At 46.1% G+C, this 16,813-nt stretch overlaps 1 protein-coding gene across 1 annotated transcript in view; it reads right to left on the reverse strand.

Annotated features, from left to right (window-relative positions):
- The window catches only part of AP-2mu (adaptor protein complex 2, mu subunit), a 60,173-nt gene that overhangs the window by 30,697 nt on the left and 12,663 nt on the right, over positions 1–16,813 (reverse strand). The window contains exon 2 of the mRNA XM_068379175.1: positions 5,968–6,154. Within this exon, the coding sequence (XP_068235276.1) occupies positions 5,968–6,144 (177 nt within the window). The 5' untranslated portion in view covers positions 6,145–6,154. The remainder of the gene's footprint in view (positions 1–5,967; positions 6,155–16,813) is intronic.

Raw genomic sequence — 16,813 nt, forward strand, 5'->3', positions numbered from 1 at the left:
GCCGAAGAAGAGAAGGGCTGAACCCCTGCGTCTTTTTCCGAAGTTCTCGCGAAGCCCATATTTCGTAACTCATTAGAAAGTACAGGAATGGGAGCTGTTCTGTCTGAAACGCAAGGGCGCGGTGAATGACCTCGCGTGGATATGTCCGGAGACTTGCACGCTCGGAAGTTTGACGTACGGGAGCGCTCTCTCTCTGATGATAATAAGCGACGGCGAGAAGAAGTGTTCTCTCTCGCTTCCCCAGCGGGAACTGAGCTCCTCGCAATAAAATGTGAAGGAGAGGAATCGCGCTCAGTGTTTTCTCTTTCCTTGGTTGTGCTCTGGGCGCGATCAGATTTAACCTCGCCCCAACGGGAGCGCTTATTGCACTTGAGAGAACTCTCTCGTGAAGAAGAGCGCGAACGCCTCATAGAGCTTTTCTTCTTATAGCGCCTGGATGATTTCCCGCGAGAGGAAGACGATCGCGAAGCAGAGCGACAACGCGAGGAAGTATTCTTCTTATGTTTGTGACGAGAGCGCTTATTGCTTCTCGGTGAGACATTTCGTGAAGAGATAGAAGGCGAGGAAGAACGAGAACGATGACATCTCTTCCTATGTCGCCTTTCTCTCCGACGAGAACGTCTTGGCGAAGGAGAGAGAGCTCTCCTTTTCCTCTTTTCTCTCTCTCTCTCCTATCCTCTAAGGAGGATGAAGACGAGGAGGAGGAGGAGGAGGTATCGCGATGATCACGCTTGCGGTGTTGTTTCGTAGTAATGCAAGCGAGGAGTGAAGGAGGCTCGGCAGGGACTGACGTTATTACCTCTGCTAACACTTCAGCGGCCGCCGATTGAGCTGACGGGATGTCGGCGAGGTCCAGAACTCCCGAGGGTTCCAAAACAGAAGGGACCTGAGGTAAAACTGTGCCTGCGAGGAATTGGTTTCGCACCTCTACCCAAGGAGAGCCAGGAAGTCCAAGGGCAGGCCATACCGCTCGCACGTTATCTGGAATAGAAGCGGTAACAGAAATATTTCCGATGACGGAAGAAACTATCCCACTTGGATGGGCAACTTGATTCGCCTGCCCCGGGGGAATGGGTGTTAAGTCAATGGTGCCGCTCTTCCTTGAGTTCCCCCCGCAGGAAGGAGGCAAGGAAGAGTCTGAAGGAAGAGATCGAGAGGTCGAAGAAGAGGCCCGAGACTCCTTACCTTTCAACGGCGAACCTGGAGGTAACGAATCCTTCTTGGATTTCTTCTTCTTCCTCTTCATGAACTTATCCCACTGCGTAGGCGACCATTCCTTACATACTTGGCAGGGGGAGCCTTCAGCACATCTATGACCTCTGCATGAAGGGCATAGGGAATGAGGATCCACCTCCACTGATGACATAAATATGACACAAGATTTTGGGTGAATCCCAGGACACTTTCTCATATTAGAGGACATCACATCTATTTAAAGAGTAAAAGAAAAAGTTAATGAAAAAAAAAAAAAACACAAAGAAAGGCTAGTCTACCAGTCAAACAAAAGCGGTAGCAGCGGTGTTACCACTGCGACGGCTAGAATTCGATTGTAAGTACTCGGTAGCTACCGGCCAGCAGTCCCACACCCTCAACAGGGGGATAACTACCGGCCCAGTCGTTAACGACCTTGCTAATGTTTTCTGCCGTATTTTCCAGCTTGTGCTAGAATATCTCCTATAGTAAAGAATGAGGGTTTGTATTTAGTGCAGGAACAAACAGGTAACTATAAAGTAAAGACAAATATAATTCAGTATAATGACAATCTATTACTTATAATTCCAACTGTATTTAAAACATTGCAGTACAGTGAACCCTCGTTTATCGCGGTAGATAGGTTCCAGACGCGGGCGCGATAGGTGAAAATCCGCGAAGTAGTGACATCATATTTACCTATTTATTTAACATGTATATTCGGACTTTTAAAACCTTCCCTTGTACGTAGTACTGTTAACAAACCACCCTTTAATGTACAGAACACTTAATGCATGTACTACAGCATCCTAAACTAAAACAGGCACAAATATTAAAGGCGATTTTATATCATGCGTTTCCTAAACACCTAAAAAGCACGATAAAAAATGGCAACCAATGTTTTGTTTACGTTCATCTCTGATCATAATGAAGAAACAAACTCATTTAGTGTACAGTACACATATATGTATAGGTTAGTTTTTGCATCGATTATATTGATTATACAGTACTGTATGTTGATTTTTTTATTACCAATGTTTTAGTTTACGTATTTTTCTTAGGACTTCCAAATGAAATGTTTTTCTTTATGACGCCGCCTGAAACGACGGCGTGTACGCTCAGTAAACAACCACGCTCAGAACAAACAAGGCATTTAACGCGCATGATGATAGTGATAAATAATGATACAGTACATACAGTATTTACAGTAAAAGCATTTACAAAATATGTTACCTTACAAATATAAATTATACAGTATTGTACGTAGCAAAGCAGGAAAACAATTTACGAGAGAGAGAGAGAGAGAGAGAGAGAGAGAGAGAGAGAGAGAGAGAGAGAGAGAGAGAGAGAGAGAGAGAGAGATTGTTTTACGTACGTAAATGTAAATTTTAAACAAAAAAATATGATAGGTTACAACATGTAGACTTTTAAAACCTTCCCTTTAACTTAATGCATACAGTACGTACAGTACTAAACTATAAAACAGGCACAAATACAGTTTTAGAATGTACAGTAAGAATATTAAAGTAAAAAATAAAGATTGTTACTGTACTCACCACGAAAGAAGTTGAAGAAAAACTTGAATGGTGATGGCGATGAATTTGCTGCACAGTAGAAATGATGATGATGAAGCTGATGATGTGTTCTACTGTGCAGCCAATGATAGTATTTTACGTCTCTTCAGACGGAGGTGTCTTTTCCTGGGACACCTCTTCAACTTCTTCCTGGGAAACTTCTTCAATTTCTTCCGAAGGCGTACTAGCAGGAGGAACTGGCTCTTTTTTGCGAGGCTGGAAGAACATTGTGATCGGAAGTTGTTGCCGCTGCTTCTTTTTTCGATCCAAGAGCATTTTGTAGGGAGTCATGTCTTCATCGATCTTGTTGCAGAATTGCATCGAGCGAACCATATCCTCGTCCCACTCTTGCAACATTTCTTTCAACTCCTTCACATGGTTGCAGGCCTTGGCAAGCCGTTCTAATGTTAAGCCCGTTTCTTCGACATTTTCTTGGGTCTCTTCCTGGGTATCACTCTCTTCCTCACTTGCCGATTTCGTCAGGTCTTCGAGGTCTGCGTCAGTTAGGGGCTGGGAATGGCAGTCCAACAACTCGTCGACGTCTTCAGTCGTCATGTCGCCAAACCCGTCACCTCCAATTATGGCAGCCAACTGCACAGATTTCCGTATTGCAGAGTGTTGGATTTCCGACGGAGTAAATCCCTTGTCATCGTAAACAATATCGGGCCACAACTTCTTCCAGCTCGCATTCACGGTTGCAGGTTTCATCTCTTGAAGTGCCTTCTGAATATTCTGCAGGCACGTGGCTATGGTGTACTGCCGCCAGTACGCCTTCAAGTTAAAATCTTCATCCTCGTCATCTTGGGCAGCATCCACACACGCAACGAGGTCCGCCAAGGTATTCTTCGTGTAGAGGGCCTTGAACGCCCTGATAACCCCCTGGTCCATCGGTTGAATTAATGACGTGGTGTTGGGTGGCAGGAACTCAAGCTGAATGCCCTCATGCGACAGGTCAGTTGCGTGTCCACCAGCGTTATCCATAAGGAGAAGGATCTTGAATGGCAAGCCCTTCTCTAAGAGATATTTGCTGACTTGCGGGATAAAACACTGATGAAACCAGTTGGAGGTCAGCATCTTCGTAATCCATGCTTTTTGATTATGCATCCAGTACACGGGAAGGAGATTCTTATTTTTATTTTTCAAAGCGCGAGGATTTTTCGACTTATAAATAAGCCCCGGCTTTAACAAAAATCCAGCAGCATTGCCACACATCACGAGGGTAACGCGATCCTTGAATGCTTTAAAGCCAGAGGCTTTGGCTTCCTCTTTGAACAGGAAAGTTCGCGACGGCATTCTCTTCCAAAACAAGCCAGTCTCATCCATATTAAAGACTTGTTCCGGCTTGTATCCACCTTCGGCGATAATATTCTTGAACGTCTGGTTCACGTAAGTTTCAGCAGCGGCAGTGTCAGCGGAAGCAGACTCCCCATGCAGGGAAACGCTTTTCAGGGCGAAGCGTTTCTGAAACTTCGCGAACCATCCTTTGCTTGCGGAAAAACGTTTCTGAGGCTGGGAATCAGTGGATGTCCCTGGTTGAGGATCATCTGCATCATCATCATCTTCAGCATGGTTGCCGTCGTCGTCTTTAGGTTCCTTTGCAGCAAAATTCTCATATAAGCTCAAAGCCTTTGTTTGGATGGTGTTCGTATCCAACGCTATGTTCTTCTTCCGGCAGTCGGCAATCCACACAGCTAAAGCACCTTCCATGCGTACGATCGTTTTATTACGCGTTGTAACGACTCGCTTCGCTGATCTGCTAAAGGTGATTGCAGCAGTCTTTCTAATGTCCGCCTCGTCCTTCTTGATATAGCGAACAGTAGATTCGTTGATGCCAAAATGGCGGCCGACGGCCGCGTAACTTCTACCATCTTTTAATATGTCGAGAAGCGTAACCTTCTCAGCTATCGTCATCATCCTTCGGTGGCGTTTAGGCTCACTACCAGCCTTAAGAGAAGCAGAACGCTTGGGAGCCATTACAGTAGGATTTACAGTACTGTAACAAAAAGTTCAACTTAAAAAAGTCGCACACAGCACAGATTCACACACTTAAGAACGTCTACTCAGCGATACGCGGTAACAGAGAGTGGACGATCCAGCCCTGCGAGAACTTTGATGCTGCGGGTAGGAGATGCGGGCAAAACACCAATCACAGGCTAGATAACAAAACTTGAGTTCTGATTCGTCATCTATCAGCGCTTGAACCAATCACAACCCGTCTTACAGTACTATGATGCGTTGGTTACCTACTCATAGAAGATGCCCCGCGCATACCGAACGTACGTAGATTAAGTAAATACCGTAATAATAATAAATAATGATAATAATACTGTACAGTAATAATAATAATAATAATGATAATAATAATAACAATTTTATTAACAACAACAATAATAATAATAACAATAATAATAATACAGCTTTACGTACGCTATTTTACGCCTCTCTCTCTCTCTCTCTCTCTCTCTCTCTCTCTCTCTCTCTCTCTCTCTCTCGTACGCTTATTCGAAATGTGATTTTTGCAACTAAGAATATTATTGGATGCAGTACTGTACTACGTACGTATACATACAAAAGATTCATGGAAAAGAAGCACATCCATTACAGTACACACCATTCTAATATGGTATGACTGCATCTGATTTGCGTTTCATGTTCGATTTAATTTTACTACGTACTGAATTATCGTATGATCACATTCTCTTTTCGTGTTTTATTTCTTTCTGTGCTGAATTATATATCATATGTAATGCAATGAACAATCAGTAAGAACAGATATTACTAATTACAGTATTAATGGAATTACAGGTAACAAAATATCGTATTTGGTTGTCTTCAGATTTCGCGGTATTTTCGAATTTTCCGGAAAATCCACGATATGTATATATATATATATGGGTTATGGGAAAACCCCGCGAAGTGGTGAATCCGCGATTGTCGAACCGCGAAGTAGCGAGGGTTCACTGTACTATCAAACTACAATAACAATGTAGATTTTATCAATTGTTTTGCTTTTTTTATTTGTTTTATTTATTGGATTTAACTTCAAGTTATGTATCAGTCTTCAGCTCCATAATATAAGAATTAAATATTCAAACGTATCTTTCTACAATGAAAAAATCAGGAAAAAATCTAATTAAATTATCCTTATTCATCACAGATTACCGAGAACTATCTATTAAAAGTTCAAAGCAGGCATCTGTACCTTTATATGGAAGAAACTCGTACGAGCAATATTAGTGACAGGTGAGCGAACTTGCTGTCGAGCGTGGATCACATTCACTCGGAATGCATCCACTGCATTTCGTCCAATGTCATCCCGGTAGACACGGGATATAAGCACCTCACCTTTGTGGTTGTAAATGAATAGACCACCTAACATCTTGAAGGTCCTGCAAAAGGAAAATTACAAATAAGTTTTTATCAAACATTACTTACAAAACAAGACTTGAAAAAACATACTGGGGAACTCAAATTAAGTCCTATTCAATAATCATCAGAATTACTGTACCCTCAGCCTCATTATCCATTTATTTTTTTTTTTTTTTTAGTTTAATATTCTCAACCAAGATGGTTTGTATTGGTAAGAAGGGTGGAAGAACAGTTATTCAGAAGAAAATAAAATACAATGTGGTACTATGTATCAGAAAGTACCATCAATGAATAACTAAAAGATGGGAATTCAGGCAACGTGCAGAAGTTTAAGGTTAGTGCACGGCAATATACTCATGTCTAACTTTATAAATGGGCATTTTCTATAAAACCATAATGACACTGACAATTTATTTCCATCCGTTTCTTTTTCAATCTTGTGAATCTTACGGAATAGTCTGGGAACAGCAATCAAAAATATATCCATGCAGTATCTTTATTGCATCTTGGATCAAATTACTCTACGTTCATCTATCCCTCTACGTGCAGCTACTTACCTTCTGAACTTCTACATGTAGCAACTGTAATTTCTTTAAAACATTCATCTATTCTTCTAAGTCCAGCTACTGTACTGTACCTACATCATTTATGCTTTTGTGAGCAGCAACTGTACCTTCTTCACTATATTCAGGTTTGTACAAATAGCTACTGTACCTTTTCTACATTCATCTATCCTTCTAGGAGCAGATACTGTACCCTCTTTTGTACCCTCATTTATGCTTCTAGGTGCAGCTACTATAACCTTTTTAGTACCTTTCGTTTATGTTTCTAGGTCCAGCTACTGTACCCTCTTAAGTAACTTAATTTATGCTTCTAGGTCCAGCTACTGTACCCTCTTAGGTAACTTCATTTATGCTTCTAGGTGCGGCTACTGTACCCTCTTTGGTAACTTCATTTATGCTTCTAGGTGCGGCTACTGTACCCTCCTTTGGTAACTTCATTTATGCTTCTAGGTGCGGCTACTGTACCCTCTTTGGTAACTTCATTTATGCTTCTAGGTGCGGCTACTGTACCCTCTTTGGTAACTTCATTTATGCTTCTAGGTGCGGCTACTGTACCCTCTTTGGTAACTTCACTTATGCTTCTAGGTGCGGCTACTGTACCCTCTTTGGTAACTTCATTTATGCTTCTAGGTGCGGCTACTGTACCCTCTTTGGTAACTTCATTTATGCTTCTAGGTGCGGCTACTGTACCCTCTTTGGTAACTTCATTTATGCTTCTAGGTGCGGCTACTGTACCCTCTTTGGTAACTTCATTTATGCTTCTAGGTGCGGCTACTGTACCCTCTTTGGTAACTTCATTTATGCTTCTAGGTGCGGCTACTGTACCCTCTTTGGTAACTTCATTTATGCTTCTAGGTGCGGCTACTGTACCCTCTTTGGTAACTTCATTTATGCTTCTAGGTGCGGCTACTGTACCCTCTTTAGTAACTTCATTTATGCTTCTAGGTGCAGCTACTGTACCCTCTTTAGTAATTTCATTTGCTTCTATGTGCAGATACTGCACCCTATTTAGTACCTTCATTTATGCTTCTATATGCAGCTACTGCAACCTCAACTACACTCGACAATGCTTCTATGTGAAGCATAGTAGGTAGTAGGCTGACCAGGGCACCAGCCACTCATCGAGATACTATCGCTAGACTGTTATTGGGCCCTTTGACTGACCAGACAGTACTACTTTGGATTCCTCTCTCTAGTTACAGCTCATTTTGCCTTTACCTACACAGTACACCAAATAGTTTGGCCTATTCTTTCCACATTCTTCTCTGTCCTCATATACCAAACAACAGCGAGATTACCAAACAATATTTCTTTGCTCAAAGGGTTAACTACTGCAAAGCAATTATTCAGTAGCCACTTTTCTCTTGTTAAGAGTAGAAGATGACAAATTTGGAAGTAATTTGTATTTTTCCTAACGATACAAACCTTTAGCTATTTATAAGGGTATTACTTTCAGCAAAGTTGAAAAACAGGCCATTAGAATTTTAGCGAGGGTTCACCAACTGCCCACTAGTTGGCAGGGGGGGGGAGTAGTAGCTACCCCTCTTATGACTGTAACTCACTTTGCTTGGAGGTAGGACTTCAAGGGGGACTGGTGCTGACGGGCCAATCTGTATAAATAGCTACAGGTTTGTATCGTTAGGAAAAATAAAAATTACTTCCAAATTTTTTATTTGTTCTGTAACAAAAATACAAACCAATGCTATTTATAGGGGTTGACTCACCTATTAGGAGGTTGGAAGTCCCTGCCAATCTGGGTTTTTGGCTTTAACCCAGGGATTCCCCTTTCTGTGTGTTAGCACATGGTAGGTGAAAACCCTACACCATGCTAAAACTTTGCTGTGCATGGTCTGCGGCCCACACAAGCCGTGTATTTGTGATAATAGCAATGAGACTCAAGGTAAGAGATCTTCAGAGTCATACGAATCGTCCGAGGTCACCAAGGCATACCCAATACCACATTGCCAGGGTATGGGGACGTAACAGTATTGACACAATACCAGGTTACACAAGGGAACAATGGTTTACCTGCAGTTGGTTGAGGTCAGCTATGCAGAGGACCCTAGATGCTGATTTCCTCAACAGAGGGGAGGATGGAGAAAAGAAAGAGCCAGTCATTCTTATTCATTCACTCAGACTAAAGCTGGGTAATCAATGCCCTCAATCTCCTGTTACTTGTCCATAAAGGAGCTTGAAGTATTAAACCAGCTGCTGTGCAGCCACCACAGGACCAATAGAAACTGTATCGAGCCTTCTGTGGGTTAAATCTTGCAGGTAGTGGGCGGTGAAGGTCGTCCGACGCTTCCACACACCGGCTTATAGAACCTGCACCCACAACGTAGTTGCATTTAAAGGCCAGGGACGTAGCAATGCCCCTGACATCATGAGCTCAGGGTCGACGAATTTGTGCGAGGTCAATGACCTTGCGAATCCAAGCAGAGATGGAGTTTTTCGTGATCCTACTCTTAACCTTACAAGTGTTGATGAAAAGTACTGATACACGGGTGAGCTGCGGCTGTTCTTTTGAGGTAGTACCTCAAACTTCTTACTGGACATAGTAGCAGTAACTCTGGGTCATCGATTACAGAACAGAGACTCGTTATCCAGAAGGAATCAAATCTAGGATCCGCTACTCATGGGATTTTGAGTCTTTGCTACAAACTCAGGGATGAAGCTGAAGCTTACCTCTTCCCATCCCCTTGAATGGATGATGTCATACGAGAGACCATGAACTTCGCTAACTCTTTTGGCCAAAGCCAAGGCGAGTAGGCGAGTAAGAAAACCGTCTTCAACGTGAGGTGGCGATCTGTTGCCTTGTGTAATGGTTTGTAGGGAGGACCCTCCAGGGACTGAAGAACCCAAACCACGTTCCATGGAGGAGGTCTATATTTCTGATTGGGTACAGTAAGTTCATAACTCTGTATGAGGGGAGAAAGTTTTAGCGAAGAAGAACTGTTGGAACTGTTGAAGGGGCCAGGAAGGCAGCCTTCATCTCAAGAGATTTATATGCTGGTACTTTTCGAACTCTGACCATAAGCCTGAGGTCGTGTGGTGCCGCATCTGGGCCTCCCACCCTTCTTTTGATGTATCTGAGAAGAGCATCAAGTCCCGGGGGGGAAGAGAAGGTAGATGCCCTTTAGCAGATTCTCGTCTGCCACCCACCATTCGAGGTCCGTCCGTTCCTCTGGTCCCGTGGGGATCAGAATGTCCGGAGAATCGAAGGCCTGATTCCAGGTGGACTTCAGCCACCATTGGAGAGATCGTATCCTGAGGCGGCCGTTGGGAACTAGACGGGCCAGGGATGATAGGTGTCCGAGGAGACACAACTACCTCTGGCTGGGAGTTGTTCTCGTCTGAGGAATGTCTGATGGGAAGGCTTTGTGAAGATTCTTGTCTTATCATTCCCAAGTATACCAGGCATTGAGAGGGAGGCAGTGATGACTTTTTAAGGTTTCCCATGATCCCAAGAAGTTTGTACTGGTGCTGAAGAAGGGTCGCCACCACGTCTGCTAGAATCAGCCAGTCATCCAGATAATGTAGGAGACGGATGCCGATTCTGTGAGCCCAAGATGACACTAGGGCGACCACTCTTGAAGACCTGAGGTGCGGTGGAAAGGCCTAAGCACAGCCCCTTTAATTGGTAATTCTTGTTGTCTAGAGTGATACTTAGATACTTCCTTGAAGACGGAAGGATTGGGATCTCGAAATATATGTCCTTTACATCCAGTGTGCATATGAAATCCTGTGGTCTTACCGCTTATCTGACCAAGTTTGCTTGACAAACTTGTTTAGAGCCGAGAGGTCGATAACTGGTCTCTACCCTCCAAAAACCTTTTTCATAAGAAAAAGTGTCGAGTAAAGAAGCCTGGGAGTTGTCGAGGACCCTCTAGCAGAGTGCCCTTCTCCAACATGGTTTGGCCTTTGGCCCAAAGGGCCAACTCCTTTGCGGATCCCTTCACATAAGAGCTCGCTGGAACTGAAGTCTTGGTCAGTGGAGGGAGAGATTGAATAAACAGGACGAGATACCCTGAACGAATCACACAGATTGTCCAGGGTTTGGCCCCGAGCTGCATCCACCTCTGCCAGCAGCGATGCAGGCATCCTCTCACTGGTGGGGAAGTGAGGGAAACATCCATCCAAGCATTTGGGGTCTTGGCTAGAATTGACCAAGGAAGCTCTAGGTGAGGTCTGGTGCACTGAGGTGCACGAAAGCCAATCAATGGCAGCTTCCCTTCCTTTGGGAGGAGAGCAAGGCCATTAACCTTACGAATCCAGGCTAAGACCTGTAGAAAGGTGGGATCTGACTCGCCTTCTTCCGCATTCAGCACCTGAGGTCTAGCCAGCTGAGGAAGGGTGCTATCAGATTCCAATACCGTACCCAGCCAGTCTTGGGAGGGGTCATAAATCAAATAAGTCTCTCGCTCCTCTCTCCTCGGAAGGGATTAAGACCATGTGGGACTAACAGCCACACCCCTTCTAGGATCCCTCGTAGTTTTCGAGTTCAGTGTCTCCCTGAGAGTTCAAGGATTCACTGTGGTACTGGACCTATTCTTCAGAATGCTCTTTACGTCTTTACTTTCTCTTGGGCGGGCACCCTCAGAGACACTGGCCGGGGTCAGTCTGCCCCATCCTTCCTCCAACTTCAAGGAGAGGGAGAGCGAGAGATAAAGTCAAATTCAATCAATGACAACTAAAAACTGTCAACCAGGTATCTCACTGGGTGAGAACCATAATGAGTCTGTGGGCAATGGTTGCCTTGGGAGGTGTATCTTGCTGCCTTCAGTTGCACCTTCACAGGTCATTGAGCCTTTTGGGAACAATGTTTATATCCTGGAACTGAGGCAGGATGCGTAGGTGAGCACGTGACTGTCCTCTTAGGTGAAAGATCCACGAGAGAAAGCTCCTTTCAACTATTGTCGTGAGAAGTCTAGGATCCTGCACCTTTTCTCTAGCTATTGCTCATCTAGCATAAGAATGTTGGCGAAAAGCGTCTGGGCGAGACGTGTCTAGCTGAGGCGCATACGGATGAGGAATATCTGCTTAAGGTGCACCTGGTTGAGGTTCATCTTGGTAAGGTATGTGTGTGTGTGTGTGTGTGGGTGAGGAGCATCTGGGTTCCTCAATCTCAGGTGAAGAAGGGTCAGTCTTCCGAGCACGTTCGTGTCAGCTAGTGTACTCAGGTGAGGGCGTTTTCCTCCTTCTGTAGAAGATATGGTCAGGAGATCGCCGTCTGTCAGTAGCACACTCTGAAAAGCTAGGATGCTCCGAAGAGCTAAGGCACTCAGGCAAAGGCACTGGTCCTCGCTTGCAATACCTCACAAGGGGGTGATCTTGAGGTACCCTCTGGGTGCACGTGTGTGCTCAAGTGAAGGCGAGTAGGCATATCTGCTCTGTTTCGAGGAATGCTCGCCAATATTAGCATCCTTTGACGAAGCGTTTCCCATAGGAAGACCACTTAAAAGACCTGTCTTCTTCTGTGGTCTCAGAGCCTGGTCAAGAGACTAAGGTGGAGGTGGACTGCTTCAAGAGCACAAGTTCAGCGAAGTGGGATTCCCTCCTTCGGGCTCTTAAGGGAGAAGACCCAATACATCTCTTGTAGGAGCAGCAACATTCTCGCAGCAAGCACCTTCACTAACCACTCCCTGGAAGGAGGACCTTAAATTCCCAAAAAGGGTCACAACAAACTAAAATCCATCCACCTGTAAAGCAGAAGCAGAAGACTCCTCCAGGGTATGGGCACTACCGTTTCACTAGGGACTAATGAGTACCCTAATTCATTTGCATGCCAGGATTATTACCAAGGTAAATAATGGAAATATACTGTAGTAAAATTTCAGATTATACTAAAATCGATATGCTATTTTATATTAACTATTTTATTCAACACAGACCTTGCTTAGAATTCTCTTCCAAGATACTTTTGTAAGGCCGAGCGTGAATTTCCCCAAATTCCATTGGTCTCCTTGCCCCGAGATTTGCCCCAAAGTTAAAGGGCCACCACCACTCTTACCCAAACAGACCCCAGAAGAGACCAATGGAAAGGGTCAGAGGGCAACATATCAGGAGTACAGGGAAGAAAATGACAAATTCGGAGATAATTTGTATTTTTCCTAACCATACAAACCTTAGCTATTTACATGGGGTATTACTTTCGGCGTAGCTGAAATGACGAGCCATTAGATTTTTAACGAGGGTTTACTGGGGTAGGGGAGGGGTAGCTAGCTACTCCTCCCCCCCCCCCCCCCTCACACACCGGTGAACTGATTCACTTCGCTTAGAGGTAGGATTTCACGGGGGACAGGGCTGGCGGGCAAGTACTGTATGTGTAAATAGCTAAGGTTTGTATGGTTAGGAAAAATACAAATTGTCTCCGAATTTGTCATTTGTTCCGTAACCGAAATACAAACCACGCTATTTAGATGGGGTGACTCAACCCTTAGGTAAGGTGGTAAGTCCCAGCCTTACTGGCTTTGGCTTTGCCCGGGGACTCAGGATCCGAGTGTGTAGCACTCGAGATAAGGAGTCCCTGCAGCTCGCAAGTTCCTTGCTCCGCAAGGAACGTGCGGCCTACATAAGCTAGTGTGTGAAGGAAAGAAGTGTGACTCATCCAAGGAAGTTGACCTGAAATCCTTTAGATGGAAATCTAGGCTAGGACGTTCCCAATACCACCTCGTCAGGGTATGGGGGACGCAACAGTATTATATTAATACTCGGAACACAAGGAAGCACGGTTTACCTGTAGTGGTTTGAGGTCAGCTGCGCAGAGAACTCAGGATGCTGCTTTCCCCAAGAGAGGGGAGGATGAAGAAAAGAGTAAGGGCCAGACATACTTTTTCATTCATGCAGACTAAAACCGGGTAACAATGCCCTCAACCTTCTGCTACTTGTCCATTAAGGAGCCCGAGGTTTAAACCAGCTGTTGTGCAGCCACCACAGGGCCGATAGAGAACGTATCGAGCCTCCTGTGGGTCACGTCCTGCAGGTAGTGGGCTGTGAAGGTCGTTTGACGCTTCCAGACCCCAGCTTGTAGAACCTGCATCACTGAGAAATTTCTCTTGAATGCCAGGGACGTAGCGATGCCTCTGACATCGTGTGCTCTCGGGCGACGTGACAGAGGAGGGTCTGGATTTAGGGAATGGTGGATAACAATGCGAATCCAAGCTGAGATGGTGTTCTTAGTGACCCTCCTCTTCGTCCTCCCTGTGCTCAAAAACAGGGCTTGCACTCAAGGACGAACTGCAGCTGTTCTCTTCAGATAACAGACTCCTTACTGGGCACAGTAGGAGATGGTCTGGGTCATCTGTTACAGAACGGAGACTCAAAATCCTGAAGGCGTCGAACCGTAGGTCCGGAACTCCAGGATTCTGAGTCTTGGCAACAAACTCAGGGACGAACCTGAACGTTACCTCCCCCCATCCCATTGAATGGGCGATGTCGTACGAGAGACCATGAAGTTGACCGACTCGCTCGGCCGAGGCCAAAGCAAGCAGGAACACCGTCTTCCAAGTCAGGTGATAATCAGAAGCCTGGCGTAATGGTTCGAACGGAGGTCTCTTAAGAGACCTGAGGACACGAACCACGTTCCACGGAGGGGGTCTCACTTCCGACTGAGGGCAGGTAAGCTCGTAGCTTCGTATGAGTAGGGAAAGTTCCAGCGAGGAGGAAATGACCACTCCTTTCAGCCTGAAGGCCAGGCTTAAGGCTGAGCGATAGCCTTTCCCCGCCGAGACCGAAAGGCGCTATTGCTGGAATAGTGGCATCGAGGGGAGAGATACCCCTTCCACAACACCAACCACAGAAGACTCTCCACTTCCCCTGGTAAACCCTGCAGATAACTTTCGCAGGTGTCAAGACATCCTCTCCGCAACTTGTTGCGAAAAGCCTCTCTCTGTGAGGAGATGCTGGATAGTCTCCAGGCATGAAGCCGAAGCGATACTACGGCTTTGTGGAAGATGTTGCAGTGTGGTTGCTTGAGTAGCTCGTGTCGTGGAGGAAGCTCTCTCGGGTGTTCCATCAGGAGCTGCAGAAGGTCCGGGAACCACTCTGAATGATGCCATAGCTGAGCTATTAGGGTCATCGACAGGTTGACCGATAGTCTGGTCTTGTTGAGCACCCTTCTCATCAGACAGAACGGTGGGAAGGCATAGACGTCGATGTTGTCCAACCGTTGTTGGAAGGCATCTTACCAGAGTGCCTTGGTGTCCGGGACTGGGGATCAGTACAGCGGAAGCTTAAAGTTCAAGGCTGTCGCGAACAGGTCCACCGTCGGGAAACCCCACAAAGTCAGGATTTTGTTGGTTACTAGAGGATCCAAAGACCACTCGGTACTCACTATCTGCGATGCTCTGCTCAGACTGTCAGCGAGCACGTTTCTCTTGCCTGGAATGAAGCAAGCCGATAGTGGAATCGAGTGGGCTTCGGTCTACCTCAGTACCTCTACTGCAAGATGGGATAGCTGTTGTGAAAAGGCACCTCCCTGCTTGTTGATGTAAGCCACCATCATGGTGTTGTCGCTCATCACCACCACGGAGTGACCCGCCAGGATCCGTTGGAACTGTTGAAGTGCCAGATATACGGCCTTCATTTCTAGCAGATTTATGTGGAGGCACTTTTCTGATTCTGACCATAGGCCTGAGATCCTGTGGTTCAGAACGTGGGCCCCCCACCCTTCTTTTGAAGCGTCCGAGAACAGCATCAAAACCGGGGGGAGGACGAGAAGATCCACTCCCTTTCGAAGGTTTCCGTCCGTCACCCACCACTGAAGGTCCGTCTGTTCCATAGGGCCCATAGGGACCAGGATGTCCGGGAAATCGTGGCCTTGATTCCACCGGGACTTGAGCCGCCATTGCAAGGATCTCATCCTGAGGCAGCCGTTTGGAACCAGACGGGCTAGGGAGGAAAGGTGACCTAGGAGACGTAACCACGATTGGGCTGGAAGCTCTTCTCGTCTGAGTTAAGGATCTGCGACCCTCCTCAGCCTTGCTATCCTGTCGTCTGATGGAAAGGCTTCATGGAGAATGGTGTCTAAGATCATGCCTAGATATACCAGTCGTTGAGATGGGAGCAGAGAAGACTTCGAGATTTACCATGATCCCTAGATCTTGGCAAAGTCCCAGAAGCTTGTCTCGGTGTCGAAGAAGGGTCGACTCAGAGTCTGCCAGGATCAGCCAGTCATCCAGATAACGGAGGAGACGGATGCCGATCCTGTGTGCCCACGAAGATAGGGTGAGCACTCTGGTGAAAACCTGCGGTGCTGTGGAGAGACCGAAACACAGCACCTTGAACTGGTAGATCTTGTTGTCTAGGCTGAATCTCAAGTACTTCCTGAAGACGGATGGATTGGGATCTGGAAGTACGCGTCCTTCAGATCCAGTGTACACATGAAGTCTTGCGGTCTCACTACAAGTCTGACCTAGTCTGCTGTCTCCATGCTGAACGGAGTTTGTTTGACAAACTTGTTCAGGGCTGAGAGGTCGATGACGGGTCTCCAGCCTCCAGACGCCTTCTTTACAAGAAAGAGTCGACTGAAGAAGCCTGGGGAGCCGTCGACGACCTCCTGGAGAGCATCCGTCTTGAGCATGGTCTCGACTTCTGCCCGAAGGGCTAGCCCCTTTACCAATCCCATGTATAGGAGCTCAACGACACTGGATTCGCTGTCAGGGGAGGAAGAGATGTCGTGAACGGGACGCAATATCCCCGAGTGATCACGGAGATCGTCCAAGAATCGGCCCCAAGTTGCTGCCACCTGAACGCGCAACTTTGTAGGCATCCCCCCACTGGTGGACATGCAGGGGGATTGCCAATCCTAGCATTTGCAGCCTCGACCGATCCCTCTAGGATTCTTGCCTCCCCTGGAGGACTTTCCACCCTTCTTGTATTTGACAGGAAAGGGATGCTGTTTGGACACCTTCGTCTTTGCTGCCGGCGCCGGTTTCGTCAACTTGGATTGGCGAGGTTGTTGGGGTGCTGGAGGTTTGTAGGGCTTAGATGTAAGAGCCTTTTGGAGGAGAGAATCGTGGTTCAATTTCCTCCACCTCTCAGCTGCCTGTTCCACATCCTTGGGCTCAAACAGACTCTTTCCTAGGATGGAAGTGTGTCTGAGCTTGCAGACATCCA

Source organism: Palaemon carinicauda, chromosome 8 (genome assembly GCF_036898095.1).
Source record: "Palaemon carinicauda isolate YSFRI2023 chromosome 8, ASM3689809v2, whole genome shotgun sequence".
Taxonomy (NCBI): domain Eukaryota; kingdom Metazoa; phylum Arthropoda; class Malacostraca; order Decapoda; family Palaemonidae; genus Palaemon; species Palaemon carinicauda.